General features: G+C 33.1%; 1 protein-coding gene across 1 annotated transcript in view; it reads right to left on the bottom strand.

The window, feature by feature from the left end:
- The window catches only part of PCDH11X (protocadherin 11 X-linked), a 736,726-nt gene that overhangs the window by 194,184 nt on the left and 519,092 nt on the right, over nt 1–23,450 (bottom strand). Inside the window, exon 6 of the mRNA XM_027086065.1 lies at nt 5,974–6,172. Within this exon, the coding sequence (XP_026941866.1) occupies nt 5,974–6,172 (199 nt within the window). The remainder of the gene's footprint in view (nt 1–5,973; nt 6,173–23,450) is intronic.

The following is a 23,450-nucleotide window of genomic DNA, read 5'->3' as shown; positions in this document are numbered from 1 at the left end:
GTCTATCAAAATCACTTCCCTGTTAATTATAACTTCAACATTCTGCTAGGAAATTGAAGTAGGATAGAATGACAGGAATTTCAGAATGGAGGAAGAGTTGAGTTTTCAGCAGAAAGGATGAGGGATATGTTCATATATTCATTCTGTTTCACACCCCTGAGATCCTTTTTATGTACTTTTCACCCTATTCAGAGGAAATTAACTTTGTACAATTAATTTTTAATCCCAATTTGCTCTGTAAGTAGTATGCACACACACATGCATGCACACACACACACAATCAAAATTTATGTATGTTAGATAATCATAGTAAAGATTAGCTAGTTTCCTGACATAGCAATCATTAAGATTCAGCATGTTTTCAATTTTCCCTATAAAACTTTCATTGGTTAGCACTAAGTAATTTTAGAAATGATCAGTCCATATTGCTCAATTGCCTTTCAGTTCTATAAGACGCTAAATGGGAACCATTTTAAAATTTTAATACAAGGCCTCATCACATATATTAAAAATATTTCCATATGGATATATTATAACATTCCCCTTGAGGGATGGTAAATATTTAAATTTTATACTTGTCTATTCTCAACAAGTTGCTTCATTTAAATTACAAAAAGTAGCTGCTTACCAACATTAGTGACTCTTCTAGTTTAGAACATGATAAACATTAAATCTTGGTTTAGGACATTAAGCTATTGCTTAAAAGGCTTAAATCTCAGTTGTCTCATTTGCATAATGAGGGAGTTGGACTAAATGGCATTAAGGTCCCTTAGAGCTCTGAATTTCAAAGACTATATAAATGGCAACATCTGAACATGTACATTTTGCGATTTTAATAGTTACAAAATTATGACCCTAGAAGGGACATTAGAGATCAGTATAATCCCCTTATTTTTTAGCTAAGGAAAAGAAGATTCAGTAGGTTAAAATGCCTGTCCAAGGCCACATAGCTAGTTAATTGCAGTGCCTGAATTAGAACCCTATAATATGCAAAATAATGGCCTAAATGAGTTGATGTACTGTGGTCTGTGGTAAAAATATTTCATGGATAGTGATTACAAAATGAAGTATTACAATAAAACTATTAGTCAACATCCAAATTTTTTAAAAGTATGATTTACATAGATACCTGAAAGTAATATTTAAAATCATCTGTTTTCTCATTGCTTTTGAGAACTATACATATTACAGAAGAAATTTCTGACAAAAAATATACTTTTAAAGGCTAATTTCATATATACTACTTAGAAGAACTTTTTTATGTAACCTACACATTTTTTCCAATATAAGATTGGTAAAGTGCCAGATGATCATGTACTTTATTTTTATTTTAGTGGAACTGGGACAAAAATTACTAAGATTATTGATTAAAATGGGGAAAAATTGGTTCAGCAAACACTGTCACTTCTATTCTCTACTGGGAATCTTCAACATTTGATAAAGATGTAAATTAACAAATTGCAGAAATCATGGTAAGATAGATCATCTATAATTATTCATTATTTAATGATTTCCTTGATATACTTACTAGTTGTCGAGTGTTCTGTTGATGCAAGCAGTTATGAGACTTGCAAGTTACTGTACAATTTAAAAGTGTCATGGGGACAAAATATATTGCTATAGTGCTTCTCATTCATTAAAATTTATAAATTATTTTAAGACAAGAAATTGGTATATGGCTAATACTACTAAATAGTCCAAGTCACCCCAAAGTTGCATCTTGCATGACTGATTGTATTATCTTTCAAAGAACTACAAAAAAGAACACATGGCAAACATTCTTGTCTTATAGGCAAAGTGAGAAGTAAGAGTAAGATAAAAAAAAGCAGAAGAAAGACAGAAGAAGGTCATAAAAAGAACTGCCTCATGGCTCATAAATAACAGAAATATAAATGTCAAATGAACTTTATTATGTGGTATAGGTAGTCTAATAAAAATTTAGACACAAAGGAAGGCTTATTGTGAAGAGAAGGCCACATATTCTCTGCCACTGAAGGTGGTTTTTCAAGCTTACTGACATTCTAGACCTTATGGCATTGGCTTTCAATTGGCAGCTTGTGCCAAGCTTCTAGTGCTTGTCATTTTCAAACAGAAAAGACAAGATAAGAGATTGCTTTACTTAGAGTGGCCTGCTTTTGACTGATAAAACTCTATCTAATCCATATTAGATTTAAGATACTAAAGATACACTCATCTTAAAGGCTGTCACCCAAATGGAATCCTGTAAATGTCTTCAAGTTTCCAACTTCAGAGGTATACTTTTCATCTTGATCCATGACTTTTGTGACTCTTTTTTTTTTTTTTAGATTATCTCTAGTATAAATCCTTCATTGACTTCACAAAGCCTAGATACTCCAAATGAGATGTCACTTTTTGATTGCTTTGTATGGTGATTGCATTTCCTGTATAGGAAAGTTAGATATGATAGGATGGTGCAGTAGGATTTGTTTCACCCATTTTCTTATTAAGATATATATTTTAACTTTCGTAAGTATGAAAAGAAAAAAATTGAGTTTTTGAAAGCATGTCAATTTAAGTGATAAAATTAATACAAATTACAGAGCATCTGCCACTAGATCACTATTTATATCTGCCTAAGCTCATTTAGTATACAACTACTATCAAGTGTGCCTTATTCGTTCCCAAGCAATGGCAGACAGCTGAACTCTTGGATGGAACCATTCTTTCTAATCTATTTATATACACTATTATTTATATAACACACCAGGGACTAAAATAAGCTGGTAGGCACAGACAGTATTCATGACTGCAATGATTTCCCTGTGAGAATCAATAAAAGTGACTTATTTGATATTATTGTTAGCTTAAAAAAATATTACTCTATGTGAAGGATTTTTTTTTTATTTCAATAGATGGATAAAGCTGAATGTTGTTGTCTATTGTCAAGGCAATGAAAATTAGCAGACATTTGTTTTATACCTTCAGAATCCAGGAGCACTGAGCTCAGTCCCTTCCTCCAGGTGGGACAGAACAAATACTAGAAATACTGATTGGTTTATCTTTCGAAATCCGTGACTTCAGGTTTGTTGAGCTGATTTAAATTATTTATTTATTTTACTTTTCCCTCCCTGGACTGACACTACTATACAGGCTAAGAATGAACACAGTTTAGGAAACTATCTTTCAAATACATAACCAGCTGAGACAGAATTGGCCTGGGTGGATAATTAACCTTTAAAAGCAGCATAACTTTTCTTTCTCAGTTTGAATGCATTTCCTGTTTGTTTCACATAACAATATTAACAAAATGATGCCATTCACTTTTTTTTTTTTTTTTTGCGGTACGCTGGCTTCTCCCTGTTGTGGCCTCTCCCGTTGCGGAGCACAGGCTCGGGACACGCAGACTCAGTGGCCATGACTCACAGGCCCAGCCGCTCCGTGGCATGTGAGATCTTCTCAGACTGGGGAACGAACCCGTGTCCCCTGCATCTGCAGGCGGACTCTCAACCACTGCGCCACCAGGGAAGCCCAGCCATTCACTTTTCTTTCTGTTGTGGTATGGTAATTGATGTGTAGCTTTGCTCAAAAATGCATTTAAAAAAATATCGGAGGATTTAAGAAGTCAAATTTGGCAACAAACAAAAGTACCTAATTAACATTTATATGGGTAACATTTGCTGAATTATAGATTTAGATGATTTTCTGTGACATCTTTTGGAAAAGTAACGGCTACTGGCCCCTTAAATATATATACCATTATTATTATTCTTTCTAACAAACTGAATGGTATTTTCTCATTGAATTTTTCGGATGAATAATTAACACAATACTAGTATATCAAATTTGCCTGAAAAAATGTTTCCTGTACCGCAAAAAAAAATAAAAAAATAAATAAATAAATAAAGCTATTATATTGTTACTAACACTTGCAGTTTTTTTATTGAAATACAGTTGATTTATAGTATTATGTTAGTTTCAGGTATATACTTGCACTCTTAACTACTAATAAAATGTGGTCCTGTAAAGAACTCTGCATTTTAATTTTTTTTTTTTTTCGATACGCGGGCCTCTCACTGTTGTGGCCGCTCCCGTTGCGGAGCACAGGCTCTGGACGCTCAGGCTCAGTGGCCATGGCCCACGGGCCCAGGAGCTCTGCGGCATGTGGGATCTTCCCAGACCGGGGCATGAACACGTGACCCCTGCATCGACAGGCAGACTCTCAACCATTGCGCCACCAGGGAAGCTCCTTAAATGTTTTATAATAGATTCTAGCCCATACCAATTCTGCCCCTATTACTATCAATAATATACCATCTTAGTCTCATTCGGCTTGAAAATTTATTTCAGGGTTAGATCCACACTGTGGATGCTTACTTTGAGTTTATTCTTTAATTGTTGCTATACAATCCTCTAAGAAAAGGGTTTAATAACACATCATACGCAAAGGAATCAATTCTCTCTAGTTTATAAAAATGATGCTTATTTCATCTATATATTTCTATCCGTTAACAAGGCAGAGATAGGCCTACAATTACAATAATAACTTATGAAGTAAAAAAGAACAAAGATACCTTTGCTTAATGCATATTTGTAACTTATGACCATATTCTTATTAGAAATTGGCTCTGAGTTCATTATAGCAGAAGATATAGTCACAGTCATGTATTTCTACCAGAAGTCACTATATCATGTTATACATAAGTAAATGAAAGGTAGATTAGTATTGCATATTATGGAAGAATTTTTCATCCTCAGAATGAATGCTGATAAATTGTTTTAAGTATAAAATTAAATAAAGAGACAGATGTTTAGGACTTTCTGAATTTGGTGTCTAAATAGTCTCTAAAATGTTTATATTGAAAACACTTTTAATATCCAGTGTCTACTTTTGTAGAGAGAAAAATTGTGTTATGCTGTCATTGGTTCTGTATGCTTAGTCTTAGATTACATTCTGATCTTTAACCAATGCATTTCCCTTAGTTTTTTGAGTTTAGAAAATAGAGATTAAAATACAATGTTGGGATAAATAAATAAATAAAATACAATGATGGGGAAGCCATTTTGTTCTCAAAACTGGAGGTTTATTTAAATTATATATCTATACAATCCATAATGCTCAAAATACCTTACAAAATTTCTATTTTATATTTATTTTATATGTTATGTGGTCCCTTTTTTCTTCTTGTTTTATACCTATGACTCTTCTCTATCACATATATGCTCTTTTGGACCTACACAGATTTATGTACATAAAACATACCTGAGGCAACTTATAATTCTTCAAATACAAGAATCTTCTGAGATATGTATAATCTTACCAAATTTTGTATTTCCCAAAATTATGAGGAAGTAGTGATGTTCAAGATACATGTTCAAGATAATAAATTTAATGAACTCTATTTAGTATCAACTTCATGATCCTTTTCAAGAGTTCAACATCTTTGGATTGTGCAAAATATATCCTTTAATACCTTCAGTCTGGAGACCAAATCTAAATGTTTTTCTAAATAGTAACATGGCTTAAGGCATGTGGTTTCAATACATTATTGAAAACCTCAGACCAATTCTTCTACCTTGGAGTCAGGATCTCTTATTTCCTCAAAAAATAATTAATTGTTTATGATTCTTATCTCTATTAAAGATTAAAAATAAAATCTAGAAAATACTTTATATGAATTATAAAAATATTTTATCTGTACAGAAATAAATGAATAAAATAAACTGGCTGATTATATACATATAAATACATATGTATGTATAGGTAAATGGAAAACTCTATGTCTAAACAAAATGACTATTCAAATTTCATAGTAAATTTCAAAGTAGATGTGATCACATATTTCAAAAATGATAAACTGCTGCATATATGCCTTCCACCTAATTCTGTGTTTTTACTTTTTGAAAATTTGTTACTAACATAATTAAATGGCCAATGTTATTATGGCTGCAGTTGTTTGATTTTCAAACACAGTAAGCCCATTTATACTGCAGGACTAGAGAGGTATCACTTACTGGATTCAGGATCAGAGTTGCCATCCCCTTCAGTGCGGTTGTTGGGTGCAGCATGATCAAAGTACTCCTCCTGAGGATAGCCAAGGGGCAGGGCATGGGATGTGCTGGGAAGGTTGCCTGTATCATGGTCTCCTAGTCCACCATCACTGCTGTTTTCCTGAGAGCCTTCTGGTAGGTGAAATGTGACACGCCGCTGGGACTGAAAAAGACAGAAAATTACAGAGTTTCAGCTATGATCTGAATAATTGCTTAATACATCCAATTTAGAAAATGTATTATTTCAGCTATCTAGTGAAGTCACATTAATATTATCTTGAGTTGTGAACGATTTCAGGCTTTTGTGAACAGTCAGCTCTGTGTTCAAACCTGCTTTACCTGGCAGCAGAATTGCTTTTATTATATTTTTTTAACAGGGCATATCCAGTTGCAGAATAAAAGTTAACTTGTTCTAAAGCAAGAGGCTGTCACCCATATTGACATTTGAGCACATTGGATATTCTGATCATCATTTGAACATGGATTTATTTAACTATAATTTGACAAGATTTCATTTTTTGAATAATAAACTTGAATAAATATAATGAAATTTTACTGTTATATCTGTAAGATTCTGGTGGGCAGAAACAGTAAATAATAATACAAATTTATTCAATCATGTAGGCTTATAAATTAAAATTACAAATCATCTTTTCAAAGAATCTTAAGGGCAAGATTTTGAATTGGAATTCATTTAAATCAATTCTACACTCTAAACAATAAAAATAATTACTTGGTATGGATAACAGTTGATAATTATAAAAGTAAACTACAGGAATCATCTCTTATAGTAATTATAGCAGAATATAAAAAACTTATACATGCCAATATATAAAGATGTAGGATTTGGTTCATGACATCCAATAGTGTGGTAACTCCACCAGATGTAGCAGTAATTTTGTTTGCGGTATTGCTACATGTAGTAGCTAGTCTCTGAAGATAGCCCTGACAATGGACCTCACATCTTGGTATTCAGACCCTTATGTAGTCTTCTACCACAATGAATATGGAGAGGCCCTGTGTAACCAAATCTCACAGTTTTTGCCTTGCTCCCTTAGAATACTCATTCAGGAAAATCAGCTGAGTTGAAAGTAGTCTGACTACTTGGAGACTGCCATACAGTGAGGAAGCTCGAGCTTCCCATGTGGAAAAACTCCATAAAAAGAAAGTATAATACAATACCCAGAGAGGCCCAGCTGCTCCAACCACTCGAGATTAGTGCTAAATATGTATGTAAAGAATCCATTCTGGACATTATAGCTTATGGTCTCCTTTGAGCCATCCATCCCAGCCATCTCCAGATATTTGAGCCGTTCCATTTGAGATACCAATCACTGTAGAGCAGAGATAGCAATCTCTGCTGTGCACTACCTAAATTCCTGACTTAAAAAATGTTAAGTACAATTGATTTTTGTTTTATGCTCCAAAGATTAAGGATAGTTTGCTATGTAACAATAGATCAACCAAAACATTTAACTACTAGTAGCATGAAAGATGCAATTTAGAGATAATTATTTAAGGAATTTATACATATCAAAGGGTACATGTAATTAGGCACTAGAAATTTCCATGACAGAGTGCATATACTTTCACAGGTTCAGGCTTGACAGTCAGCCATTTCTTCAGATGTTGGTATTGCTGTAGACTGTATGTTTGTGTCCTCTCAGAATTCATATGTTGAAACCTAATCCTCAACATAATAGCATTTGGAGGTGGGGTCTTTGGGAAGTGATTAGGTTATGAGGATGGAGCCCTCATTAATGGGATTAGTGTCCTTATAAAAGCAGCCCAAGAGACCTCCCTCTCCCCTTCTGCCATGTGAGGACACAGTGAGCTAATTTTGTCTGTCCAGCAAAGCTGCATTTGACTGTTCTCTCTCTAAGAAGCCATAAGCTCATTTAGTTATAGGTTAAACCCCATTTAATTCCAAAAATTACTTATAGTTGTGAATATATTTTCAGCCACTTCAAGTAAGATATAAGCATTTATGCTCACAAAACTTTTAAAAATTCAAGAACTGGAAAAACAGTATTTAAAAATGCCTGAAACATTGTATTGTAGACATTTATCAACAGTCAGTTATTATATGTAACTTAAAGTCAAAATAATACTTAACACATAAATTTAAAAGTCATTGTATATAAAATAAGCCAGTTAAGCATGAGACTAATTTACAGTTGTTCCACTACAATGCATAACTGTTAAGAGGTATTTTAATTTTCTATTAAGACATAAGTCAGATATTTCAAGTATTTTTATCATTTAGCTTTTTTTAAAGTATTAGACCTAGATAATAGAATCTATATATAGGAAAATAATTACTGCTGACAAAAATAAATGAATCTAGAATTTAACATGTGCTAGTTAAGCATGGAGTCATATACCCTAACAGAATTAAAATTGCCAGTGAATAAAAGGTAAAGGTCTATCAAATGATAGAAGTAGGGCCTATATATATATTACTTCCAGATGTAAGAGAAATGGAGTTTTGTGTTCAATTGCTTATCTACACAGAAAAGAATAAGGCAATTTAAGTCAAAAAGATATCCCATCCTATGACACCTGTAACTAGTAACAACTAAAATCCCTTGCAAAGGAATGCCCTAGAGTGAATCTGTAATTAGCCAGGTCACGTATTGACCCCCAACTCTTCTGATACTCATAAATTGAATCCCCTTAAGGGTACATAAGAGGGAATAAATGGGTTGGTAAGGACTCCCTTTAGTGAACACAACTGTTTTTTGTCCTTTCCTGAATGCCCGTAAAACACCACAAGCACCAGCATCCTGTTCCTGAAATGCAGTTCTTATATGTGACATTATTACGTATACACCTTTGAGATTTCAGTCATATTAATAAACTCTCTTGTCTATATTAACTTTAACAAATATCGGAATACTTCAAGTGGAAACCAAGGTATGTTGTTTGGTCATTAATGGCTCTATATCATTTTAAAATAGTCTGAAGTTCAACTGCATACTGAGGATTTGATTTCTTTCTCAATTCACAGTTTCAAAGTTTACAGTCTAAAGCATTTTTTTTACCTATTTCTATAATCTATAGAAGGCATTCAAATATCATTGATTAAATGTAATATTCTATTTCTTTATTCAGTGAATTCACAAGAGGCTGTTTATTGGCACATGGGTGATTAACTAGGTTGTCCATCATTTTACAAAATCTCCATGAAATAGTTCCTTAGGTGAAATTGTTAGAATTTAATTTTTAAGGAATTGTTTCAAAAGGCTTCTGAAAATTTAATTTTTAATGGGAAAAGAACAGCTAACTATTTTTTCCTAGGGTTACTTTAATGATTCCTACTTAAACTTGCATTTTGCAATTTGTGACACTTCTAGATAGAACTGAACATAAAATAATTATATGAACTTAACAATTTATGAATCCTTTGTAGTAAATTTTGGCTATCTGGTTTAACTCATTTACCCTTTACTTTTTAATGGATGAATCCCTAATCTCTGATGGCACTTTTCTGCTCAGATTCATAATATGGACGTATTCAAGATACAGAGGTATTTTTCTTATCCAGTATATTTAGAAATATTAACTATTTCATGAAAATCATTCCTTAGGTCTCTCAAAGAGACTAAATAATTCCCTTTTTTCAAGTGTTGACAATGATTACTGTGCAATATAAAAGAGCTATTACGTTAATGACCATGTCATAATTTGTCTGTCTGCTACTCTTCTAGGAAGCTGTGGCATTCAAATTAAAGCAATCTATTGATTGCAATGGTGCCTTTACGGGATGGAAACAAATCCTGGATTATTCATGAATAAATGTCTGTACTGAAAGTCTAGTTATTTTTCTGCCAGTAAGAGAAAAGTCGACAGAGAGCCTCTCCCTATAATCTACATGCCTTCTTTTTACCTCAAATCAATCAAAATTCCAAAATGTATGAATGCTCAGAAATAATATTGGTGTTACCTAGATGAATCATTTACAGGCAAACTATCAAATTCCCAACATTCTTGTGTCCATTATACCTCATGAAGGCATAATTCCATACTAAATATCAGGTGAATATTGTTACATTTCCATAACATGATGTAAGTGGCATTTTAGAAAGGTTAATCTGGCAGCAAAGAGGCTGCATACAGATAGGCCAGCCTATGAATCTCATTATTGAATGCTTGAGTATCATGTTTTAGAGGGCTCATTAGAATTACCTGTCAAAGTTTTCAAACTAATCATACATCCTTGCATTCCCCCTGACTCCAATTCTAATATACCTTGACCCAGTCTACCTTAGATTCACTGCCAACACCAGGAACTCTGATTAGAAAGGGTAATCATAGATAGGGTTATTATTTTTTAAAGATTACCATATGCAAGAGTGTTTTTGATTCATATATAAAACATTTTTGATATCAAACTAACACATTTTAAGCTTCTAAGCTCCCCTATTCTATAATAATCAACAGCTTCATTCTGAATGTCAGAGGTAATCTGCATTTTCCCATGGGTCCTGTCTCTTTGCAAAAGAATTTATAATTACTCAATATATTATAAAGTTAAATGTGAAAATAGTTAGAAATTCAACTTGAAATTTTCACCAGCATTACATGGTCAGCACATATATCTCACTTGCAGCTCATAATTCCCAGTGTAAAAACTCCCAGATGACATATTTTATAGTAGTCCTTTATTATTTGACCCTATACTTATAGTTATAAAGCCTCCTGCGTTTCCAACTCAAGTCATCTTGCAGGATATATCAGTTCACCTGATTGTTTTTTCAGGGTTTCATTTCATAAAATTTGAAAGGTCTGTATAATTTCTCATTTTCCCTTTCACATTATGTTCCTGAAATGTTTACCCTTCAAGGCTTTTATTTTTTTAATACCATAACTTATTACTAGCATATGCAGGAAGTTCTTCATGATCTTCTCCAGAATCAGATCTTCTCTTAGCTCTATTTTGCCATGATTTTTTTTCATGGCACTTGGTCATTTTTAAAATTTTATTTTATTTATTTAATTTTTGGCAATTGTCAGACATATTCATTTGATAGAAGACTACATGGCATTTCTTGAGGGCATCTTTCCTTGAGTCATGAATCATTTCAGCTTAATCAAAATGGAAATAATCTATTTGTAGATAGGTACTATGATGAATTGTTAAATTGGCAATTGAGTTTTGTGAATTTGAATCTACAATGCTTCAGAAACTACAATTGTGTGACTAACAATGAAAATAGAACAAAACTGAAAACCTAACATGCTTTGAAACTGGCATGTGTACAAAAATTAAAACCAGATATTAAAATTGAAACCAGGCCATTGCAATGGTCTCTAAGACAAAACCCAAGTATCAATTTTAAAAAATAGATGAAACATTTCTACATTGTTTTTGGTGCTAACCACATGTAGATTTAGTGACTTACATTTAAACATATAAATCATCATAGGACCTTCATTGTCCAAAAGCAGTTATCTGGTAACCTCAAACTATTCAAAAAACAGTCATTCAAGGAAGTAAGAAAGATAAAAAAAAAAAAGGCATGTGAATTGCTAAAATATTTAACAGGTAAGTTCATGCTAAGAATCATGTCTGCCTTACTCTGCTTTTTTATTTGAGTTTAACATCTTTGATTATTTGGTTCTCTGGCTCAAAATGTAATAGAACTCTTGGTAGCTGCTGGAAATAAAAACATTGACAGAAGGAGAAATTTCCACCAATTATTACTATATCTGTCTTCTGTAGCTATATAGAATAAGTGTGATTCTTGTACATGACAAGGCTTCCAGTGTTTGAAGATAGTTAAGCCTCATCTACTAATATTCCTATTCCAAGCTAAAATCTCCAACTTAATTTGGCATCTGTAGAGGAGCAGAATTTGCCACCCTGAAATATGTCTCTTTGGCATATTAATTTTTTTAAGCTGGTTCTTTTCTAAGCAGTAGACACGGGAAAAACTGAAAACCAAGTAGGCGTTACCCTTTTATAAGAAACATTTATATTTGTAAGGGAAATCTCCATTTGTAAGGGTGTGTCCCTCCCTGTACCTGAAGATTTAGAAACTCTTATTAATGGAGAATTCAATGGCTTAAATTTGCATAACAACCTTACTCTTGTTTACTGTGCTGTGCTTGGTCATCTCCCATTACTGCCTCTCCCATCCAACATCCTCTTTTGTCTTTAGCTGGAGATGGTATTTAAGGTAAGGGCTGCGGCCATTTTGGCAAGTTACTCAGTTCTTCTGAGTCTCTCCCATGTATACATGTTAGTAAACTTTTGTATGATTTTTCTACTGTTAGTCTACCTCATGTCAATTTTATTCTTAGACCAGCTAGAAGAACCGAGAGGGGTAAATGAAAATTTTTCCTCCCTGACACAGTATTTTCAGATCGTTTACATTTTACTCTTTTCCTTTTTACCCATGTAATTTATTTATGTAATTAACAAAGTCAGACCTTAAATATTTACCACTTTATTGTTGGTGATAATGTGGGCTTAGGAGATGATGGCTTTATAGATCACATATGATACAAATAACCATTTTATTTTTCATAATATTAGTCAATATTTAATATTTTCAAGTTGTTAAATTGTTTGAAAATGTGTTTCCAAGACAGAAGCCACAAATTTTGCTTTGAGCAGTGCTTTGTCTCTGGTGTGACCTTTTATATTTGCAAAATAATTCTTCCATTGCTGTAGTTACACAACATGTCTGCTTAATTGATGCATTTTAAACAAACCAAATGTCATTCAAGCAACAGATGGTTTCTGACTTGAATTATATAGGTTGGAATCACTATGCAGTATACAGTGAAAGATGAAAAACCTGGCATTGTCATTAATTGCATAAACACTTGGAACAAAATATTCTCTTGTTTAATGTTAGTAGAAATCACAACAAGAAACTATGTGATGGTGATCAAATACCAGTTTAAAAATAAAAATGACCTAGAAAATTTTCCTAATAAAACTGAAGAGTGCACATCAGCTGGCATGGTGGTAATTTATTTATTGCATTGTACCAAACATTGGTAACCTGTTTGTTTTAGACCCTTTCAAGTGTACATAAAGCATGTTTAACTTCATCTTCTTTACCTGGTGTTCATCAGAGCACATCAAAAACAACTGCTACTCAGGTAAAATGGGTAACATCCTGGAAATATATGAGATTAGAAGACCAATAATCCCTTTGAACTCTTGTCACTCTTTAAAAAATATTTGGAGTTCTATAATTCCCATTGGTAATCAAAGAGTAAATTAAAATAGCTGCATCTTCCAGCAACAACTGTCAGTGATGGAAGGTAGCAGTAAGCAATGTAGGGTTGAATATAGTTGAGGGTGGAAGGAAGAAGAATTGCAAAGTATTAGTATCTGTAGTATTACTGTACTCTTTTATTGTGCAACTCTTTATACAGATATATTTTTCTAAAAGCAGACCTCCCTCTATTTATTTTACATACAAACAAGAACACCCTTATATTCCATTTATCACACACACACACACACACACACACACACACACACACACACACACATGGTATTAAAAATAACCTCAAAGTGATCTACAAGTTAAAAAGGTGAAAAAAATATTATGCTACTGTACCAAGAGAAAACTGATATGGCACTACCCTTTTCATTGCTTTAAAAAAGTTATATACACATATTTCTAAAATATATCTAAACTGAGGATGAAATAGAAACTAGTGAAATATTTTGTTTCCTAACCCCAAACCCTCAAATCAATCTTATGTGTTTACCTTAAATACATTATTTGGACCTATTGTAATATTACTTTTGTTGCTTTTCATTGTATTTGGGAATTAGGGAGAAAACGGCATTCAATTTTGGTAAAATTGCTAGCCAGCTAATGTAACCAGCTATTCCGTGGTTTAGAAAACACTAGATGCATACAAATCACCTAGTTGATGTGTTAGTAATGCAGATTCCTAGGATCCAACCCTCAAATATTCTGATTCAGTGGGTCTAAGATAGGACTCAGATGTTGCATTACAGAATCCTTTGACTACAATTTCAAGAGGAAAAAAAAGAAAACAAGGAGTCCTGCTTAAATTTTCTAAATATTTTTGAATAGACAATTTGACATTTTAAAATAAATTGAGTCATTAGAATAATGGGATTCTAATGTCAGACTGTAGTCTAATTAGTCATTAATTCATAATTTTTATATGAGACATTTCCTTTTGCATTCAGGAAATGTTCTTGCTCATTTTTGGTGAATGATACATATGATATACCTATGACATTATTAACATAGAGGTGACCATGGAATAAAATGATGACTGTGTGTGTGTGTATATATGTGTGAGAAACTTCATAGATATAAAATTATCTCTCTATAACTTGATCATGCTAACATGCAGTATTGTTCTGAACAAAAACAAAGATAATTCCAATGGTATTATAAGTATTAAAATGTATTTTCAGTTTATATGTATATATGAATGATAGAATAATAATACAATTTGATTTAATAAGCATTAATTATTATTTGGTGCAGTCTTTATAATACAAAATTCTGCTTTTATTGACACAGAAGACAACTTCAATGATAAAACTGTTAAAATTAAATATATGAATTTGATGCCATGGAGGAAAAAATGTTGCTGAAATATATTTGTACTTAGAAGCTCTTTAAGCTCTGTGGTGTTGAGACAACTTCATTTATAATACTCTGAACTAAATATAAGAACTCCAGGCCCAATACTGAATTTAATTAATGTTTAAATTCAATAAATCTTCCAAAATTACTTATTCTTGAAGTGCATTCTACAATTTGGTTTAAGGTACACAAATTGAAAAGATTAGATCCTACAAAATACAATAGGTCATATTTTACAATGTTCAATGAGGAGTGTTATCTCTAGATCTCTGAAGTTCCTATGAGATTTTGAAATAATGTCTTTTAGTGCTTTCCATGCATGCCCTGACAATTCTTCAGTAAGCGATCAACACATACAATAATTATAGTTGTACTTAGAAATTATATAGACTATTTCCTTGGATGTCTGAAAGTTTTTTCTAATATTACTGATTCCCAACATTACTGATAAATGATCTGTTTTGAAAAGAATGATTTTGAACATATTTTTAAATCTTTGAGTAAAAGGTAAGTGACCCATAAGTAAATGACATAAAAGTCAGGAGTAAGAACTGGTGACACTTTAGGAAATACCATTAGGTAATAATGTTTAAATTCAGACAGAATGCTAAAGTTAAAAATATTGGAGCATTAAGTTATTGCCATAAATAAGTAAAGAGATCTCTTTTTATTTTTTTTCCAAAAAGTAATACTGAAAAGAGTTAGGCAGACCAAATACTATTTCTTTTACTGACAGGGAAACAATGTAGCAAACCCCTAAGATTTACTTCCATTTGACATCAGCCCCTGGAAAATATTTTGCTAATCAAGACATCACCTTCACTTAGCAACCACGGGCAACCAGGCAACTTAACATCCTTCACAGCTCCCTGATGGAAATATGGCACAAAAGAATTAATGTAACTCTATTGTTGAAAGATGAATTTGCCGTATATTACTGCTGCTGGATATTTTCGGTTCAATAGTTTCATGGAGCGGCAAATCTTCAAATCTGTTCAGTGTGTTTAGGTTAAGTTAGGTTAGTTTTCATGTTCCTCTAAAATAGCGTATCTATGAACCTATTCAATTTTTTTTTTTTTTTTTTTTTTGCGGTACGTGGGCCTCTCACTGTTGTGGCCTCTCCAGTTGCAGAGCACAGGCTCCGGACGCGCAGGCTCATTGGCCATGGCTCACGGGCCCAGCCACTCCGTGGCATGTGGGACCTTCCTGGACCGGGGCACAGACCCGTATCCCCTGCATCGGCAGGCGGACTCTCAACCACTGTGCCACCAGGGAGGCCCCCTATTCAAATTTTGTTGTAGTAATAAAACAAAATAATTACACCACTTTGAGAAAATAAGACAAGTAACTTGATGGTAAAATGTTTAACTCTAAGTTTAGAAGTTGGTCACAAGAAATGGGATAAATTCAAATTAAGGAGAACTGTTCACTCACAACTGGTTTTAAAAACAAGTTGGAAAAGTCTATCTGTGGTGCATTATACAGAAGATTTTACTCTGATCTAAATGATAACCCAAAAAAATATGTTGTGATGTTTAAATTTAAAAATATGACCTCAGACATAATAGGCAAGGGGAAGACAAAACAGAGATAATCTTGAAGTTACACAAGATACACACACACACACACACACACACACACACATACATACAACATGCTTTTCACAAATCCAAGTGCATCAATATGTCTTATTTTCCTTCTGGAGTTATTTTATTTATTTATTTATTTATTTATTTATTTTATTTATTTTTGGCCTTGCCACACAGCATGTGGGATCTTAGTCCTGAGACCAGGGATTGAATCCATGCCCCCTGCAGTGGAAGCATGGAGTCTTAACCACTGGACTGCCAAGGAAGTCCTTGGAGTTATTTTAAAAATTAATTTTAACAAATATGACATATTAAAAGTCATTTAAACAAATATTGATAAGCAAAAACTTCAAACAGATTATTTTAGCTAGATACTATTTGCTATATTGTTTAAAGTAATAATAATTTAAAATAAATGTAAATTTAAGCTAATTCTCAGAAACGTACACAGAATGATACACAAGAAAGTGAACTCTATAAAATGTGCATGCTTAATTTGATATTTAATAATCCCAAATATTTAGGAGCTTTTATTTTTTAATCTCTTTTTAAAAATTTTGTGCTGCCATTATTTTATGAAGAAATCACATCCAAGTTTTCTCTCCCATGGATTAATATTAACATTAACAAAAATTACTAGAATACTTATAATTTCAAGATGGTTACTGATAATTCAATTTGATAGCCCTTTTGGAAAATAGTTTATTTTCATACACACTTTAAATATGGATAAATATGATCTGAATCAGTGCACACACATAGTGATATGAATTATCATTTTAAACATCCTATCCAATTAAATTCCAAAAGCATTTGTTAAATGTCAACAATGTACTAGATACTGTGCTAAGTGCAAGGGACAGAAACATGAATAAAATATAGTTCCTGATTATCAAAGCATCGTAGAAGTTCACACTTCATGGTGAGTTTGCTCAGATAAACTTATTATACTTGAAAACAACTCATATCCAGATAAGCCACTGAACTTTCTGTTACTCTCAAATGAGCCAACAAAAGTTCATTTTCCCAGAGAATCATTCTTTAGTCAAACAAGTTAAATCAATTATCAAACTAGAAAGGTAGTATAATATGAAGTTTACATACCTAATAGACATTTCTTAAGGTGGAAAAAAAAAAGGACTTCTAATTGATACTCTAAAGTATTAATAAAAGTCTTTCTGATTGTTACAATCTTAGAATTCAATATCTGGAGACAGTGAGTGCTCTCTGGGAGACAAGGGATAAACCATCTTTGGATAAAACAGAAAGATTGATAAGTGACTTGTGCTATGGAAATCTAAGGCCGTAATCTCAGGGCTGGTAGTGGGGGGGAATGGACAAAATGTGACTTTATAAATCAATTGATAATAATCTTCAGAAATTTAGAATTTGGTACATATATTTTAAAACAATTGAATTTATTTGATGTTTTAAATTTATATAAAATAAAAATAGGAATATGTACAGTTCTGTGATTCATTTCAGAAGAAAAAAAAATTACAAATATAAAAATGAGGCTTTGAAAATCCAACAGATGGAAGAAATGTTCACATATTGAGGTATAGGGAAGTCATTCTGGCTTATACATAATTTAACTTAAACTTTATGCTGAATAAAACTGCCTGTTTGTGGCCTATCAAACATACAGTGCACATCTGCTTTAACCGTTAAAGAAAATAATGCATTTAAAAATGATTATTTGAATAAATTCAAATTATTTTTTCTCCCCCATAGCAGCATGAAGTTTGCATCATTTAAACCAGTATTTCTCAGTACTTGGTCTAGGAATAGTGGGGGTGGTGGTGGTGAGTGACAAGGTCAAATTAAATATTCAAATTAGTTGGTCCCATCACAGACCTATTGAATCAGAATCTCAGGTGTCATGGTCTAGAAATCGGCATTTTTACCTGCACCCTTCATGATTCTTATGTTCACTAAATTTTGAGTGCCGCTAATTTTAAGCACTGACTATGGATAAATTATTAAAAACTATATTATTAATTGAACATTCATTTTCAGCTAATTGAAGAAAAATAGAAAGGAGAAAATTCCAAGCACTTAGATGTGATTGTAATTTTTTTTTTAATTTACACCATAACAATATTTATTAACTAGATTGATCAAAATAGTTATTGAATACTTAGATATTGTTTTTACCACATTGAAAATGCATAATATAAATCAAGAAACCTAATATGGTCAATACAAACCAGAAGAATCAGATGTTCATATAGCTGTATCTAATTCTCCCAATAATCCACTCATTTAAGATTAATTCAAATCTCTCATAGTGTATCTCTCTTCTAAAGTAGTTGTGCCCACTGAAAGTTATGATTTCATGACATAGACACAAGGTGCACATTAGGGTAACTGAAGAACAAATATACACCTAATGTACTTCTGTTACATTAACAAGAAATGGAAAGCATGATACCAGTGATGTTCTATACAATTTCAAGAGTAGTTTCTTAAAATCTCTCTTCTATTCTTATAGATTATTTATTGATTATTTGTGTTGACAGATTAATGGGATAAATATTACCTCAATAGAGCTGATAGCAGGTAGAATTTATTTCTTGTAAATAAATGCAAGTGGCAACTGCTTCACCAAAAAGAAAAAAAAGTTTTATTTCAAAACACACTCACACACACACAAACACACACATCCTTAGGATTTAAAATCTAGAATAAAAAATCAAATGAATCAAAACACCTCATTATTAACCTTTGAAAATGAAATGACAATAGATAAGTCAAAGTTACATTAGAAATTCCAGAAGAGTTAGATATTTATCTCTGAAATTACTTAGTCAACTAGTATACATAGAAATGTATGCTATTTATTTAAAGTTAAATGTAAATGTATTTTACCTTTATGTGTATATATATATATATATATATATATATATATGCAGTCATACATACTAACAGTGAAAGCATTCATATACAAATAAATGGAAATAAATATCAATAAATGAACTCTATAGAGCTCTAAGAAGACTATACTAGGCAAAAGGTTTATATGTCTTATGTAGATTTTCTAGGTTATCTTGCAACATAATAGAAACTAGTGAAAATACATTACCAGTTAACTCTGATTAATACTATGGAAATATGGTTTCTTTAAAAAGATTATTATGTTTAGAATTAAAATTCCCTTAAATCTCTTTAACAAATATGCACAACATTCCTAGGATATTAGAACACCAGAACTGAACTTAAGAAATATTTTGGGTCCATACATTTTTTTGAAGGTTCTCAATTATCCATGGCCTCAGTTATTAGTGATAAGTTGATTTTGACTAGTAAATACATATTTGAAAAAATTTCTGCAAATGTGATAGTATAATAAATTATAAAATGGTCATATAATCAACCTAATCCTTATTTCCTCTTTAACCACAATATATCAGCTTAAAATAATCTCATATGCTATTTTTAATAATACCATCTTGTTGTTCTAAATTACCACTGCTCTCTCATTATCATATGATATTGACTGAAAATAGGAAATCAATCTGATTTTAGAGAGCTTTTCTAAAAATTCTGATAGAGAGCGAGACAGGGAATAAGGACAATAATGAAATATGTACTACAGGAACATGAAAGAGTTGAGTGAGAAAATACAGAAGATTTTAAATATAAATTGAAGTAACAATCAAGGAAGCAATTTTAATTTAAAATTGCTTCCATGATTTAACTAAATGGAATAGAAGTCTCCTGAGTCTCACTGCATTTACAAGCCATTTCCTATAACAATATCCATAAGAAAAACCAGGCTCTGTTCTCAGTTCTATACATGATTAAGATCAAGATTTTCCTGACTTGTTTTGTCATTCTCCATCTTCATTCAAACTGAGTCACTTTGCTGTACAGCAGTAATTAACACATTATAATTCAACTATACTTCAATAAAAAATAAATTTAAAAAATTACATGATACATACTGTCCTATCAATGTTAAGTATTATGAGTAATTCCAACATACCAATACTACCAATGAATGCACATATATGGCATTATAAGTAAAAAGAGCTGGCTCAGTGTCTCCATTAGTCACAGCACACTTGCCTCTCACTGTTGCGGCCTCTCCCGTTGCAGAGCACAGGCTCCGGACGCGCAGGCTCAGCAGCCATGGCTCACGGGCCCAGCCGCTCCGTGGCACGTGGGATCTTCCCGGACCGGGGCACGAACCCGTGTTCCCTGCATTGGCAGGCAGATTCTCAACCACCGCGCCACCAGGGAAGCCCCACAGCACACTTTGAGACAGATGTTTTTCACTCTGGGTACCTTACTCTTAATTTTCAGTTACCCTTAAGCTCCGTGCAGGGTACTATTCAGCTTGGGCTATCACTTATTCTGCAATATCTTTTTGCAAAATGAAACATTATAACTGCCACTGAGTTGACAGATTCAAGGGATGAAGAGGCCCAGTGTGAGACTGTGAAATTGGTGAAATTCAACACCTGGTGATAGTTAGCACATACATCCATCACAAAAATTAAGAACACCATCGGGAATATAAACATATTCTTCCTGGATGATTGAATATTATCAGCATAATCAGTGTTAGTTAGTATTAGATACAGGCAAGGCATTGTTTAATTAGTGGTCACAAAAAGGATGGTAAAAATTTAGTGTTTCTTAGACTGTTTTCTTTTCCACTGTGAAGGCAGTGATGTTCGTTTATTTCTAAAACTCACTAAACATCGTGCACTGGAATCTATACATTATAAGCTGTAGCTCTCTTACAACTCATTTCAACTGTAAGTACTTTCAAGAACAGACACACACAGTAGACCTATTGTTTCCCAACTGTTTAATTTATTTCAATTCTACCAGAAACAGTGTCTCTTAATCTAGCAATTGAAAAGTAAATGATAATTGGTCCGGATAAATGTTGTTAACACCTTAATCAGTTGATACAATGTTTTAAATGGAAGTATCTTTTACTCTTTTATGTAACAACTGAGACAGAATCCATTAAGAGTGTTGGAGCAATTCATGAAGAAGGAGCTGCATGAGAAAAACGTCCAACTAAAATTAAAAACCAAAGGAAATCTTTTAAGATCTGAGTTAGTAAAAAAAGAAAAAAAGAAATTACAGCGATTTCAAGCTATTTTGTTTCTGCTATAAATAAGAAGTAATTACATCTAAGTCCATTTTATCACTTGCTTAATAGTTTACTAATAGTTACTAAATCAAGCAATACCTAGCCTAGAAGGGGAGAGTCTATCAGTGAATTCACTTTTTTTTCCCCCAGCTTTATTGAGAAATAATTGACATATATCACCATATATGTTTAAGCTTGCAGCATGATGGTTTGATTTTCATGTATTGTGAAATGATTACCACAAGAGGTCCAGCTAACATCCATCTTCTCTTATAGATACGATAAAAAGAAAAGAAAGAAGAAACAAACAAAAATCCTCCTTGTGATGAGAACTCTCGGGATCTACTCACTCTCTTAAAAACTTTCCTATATAGCACAGAGTGGTATTAACTATAGTTATCATGTTGTACATTACATCCGCAGTACTTATTTATCTTATAACTAGAAGTCTGTAACTTTTGACCACCTTCCTACAATTCCCTCCCCCTAACCCCTGACTCTGGTAACCACAAATCTTACCTCTTTTTCTATGAGTTTGGTGGGGATTTAAAATTATTTTTATTAGATTCTACATATAAGTGAGATCTTACAGTATTTGTCTTTCTCTGTCCGAATTATTTCACTGAGCATAATGCCTTTTGTCACAAATGGTAGGATTTCTTCTTTTTTTTATGGCTGAATGATATTCTATTGTGTACAACAACCTCTTTATCCATTCAGCTGTTGATGGGCAAGTTAGTTGTTTCCAGGTCTTTGCTATTGGAAATAATGTTGCTATGAACACGAGGGTGCAACTATCTTTTCTAGTTAGTGTTTTCTTTTCCTTTGGATATATTCCCTGAAGTGGAATTGCTGGATCATATGATAGTTCTATTTTTAATTTTTTGAGGATGCTTTATAGTTTTCCATATTGCTTGTACCAATTTACAATCTCACCAACAGTGCACAAAGGTTTCCTTTTCTCCACATCCTCCCCAGCACTGTCTGTTAATTCATCCCCCTACCCGTGCATAGCCTGGGAATGCTTCACACCTGGTACTGACTTTGCTCTGGGGGTGATCAGCTCTGCTTGCCTCCTTCTCAGCTTTAGTGCCACTGGGCCACACTGCTTCCAGGAGCTATTGCCAGCCCTTCTGGTCAGATGGGGCTGGAAAACACTCTCCACAGTGAGTGGGTCTGTGATCCAGCTCCTCGCCTGGGCATCGGAAAACTGGGCTCTAGGGCCAGCAAAACTCCTCATTTGACGATGTGAATCAGGCAGATCTGCAGCCTGCTGAGTTCCCTGGTCAGAATGTACCCTCACTTGTTTCTGCATTTGAGCAAAGCTGCTGGTTGGAATTACTACTTAAGTACTGCAGATATGAACTCTATCTGCCAAGACCCTTGTGCTGGTTGTTGCAACCACACCCTCCACCCCACTCCTGCCTCCAGTCTACCATCATAGTCATATTCACAGTGGTTGAGGCTTCCAGATTTCCCTGCAATCCCATGATGTGAGATCTAAGTAGGGGCTTCTGAAGAGTGACCCATGATGCTGAAAGTACTTGGTTGTCCCCTGGTTCTCTTTTCCCACTGGAAGAAAAATAGGCTCAAGGGAGACTTCTCTGCATGGAGCTGTACTGGCCTGTGTGAGGGACAATGCAGTCAACATGTAGCTGCTTCTCTTATCCTTCAAATGCAGTCTGTCTTGGTCTCTGTTGTACATGGAGGTGTTTCAGCTTCACCCCTGTGTTTTAGCATCCTCTCAATGATGCCGTCTTCTTGAAGAGTTGTTAATCTTCTTGTGAAGGGAATTGACATCACGAACAACTTATGTCACCATCTTGATGACATCCTCTCTCTGAATTCACTTATTATATTGTAATAGTTTAGTTCATTTTAAAACATATTTTTCAAAACAGTTTAAAATTGAGGGTTGGATTATTGTCCTCTATCAAAAGAAATAAACAAGAATTGCTTATCATGAAAAATAGGACAATGCCTCTTCCAAGAATCTTTTATTTTTCTCCATGCTGTCTATCAGCATATTTTTGTGATAGCCTTTTGAAAGGAAATTGTGATATGGATAATCATTAATTCCTCATTGTCCTACATGGGTTCTGGCCTTAATTTCTTTATTCATTAGCATATATTGATTGC

This window comes from Aethalodelphis obliquidens, unplaced genomic scaffold (genome assembly GCF_003676395.1).
Source record: "Aethalodelphis obliquidens isolate GAN/ISIS:26980383/991018 unplaced genomic scaffold, ASM367639v1 scaffold54, whole genome shotgun sequence".
In the NCBI taxonomy this organism is placed as follows: Eukaryota; Metazoa; Chordata; class Mammalia; order Artiodactyla; family Delphinidae; genus Aethalodelphis; species Aethalodelphis obliquidens.
This window is presented reverse-complemented; position numbering and strand designations above follow the sequence as displayed.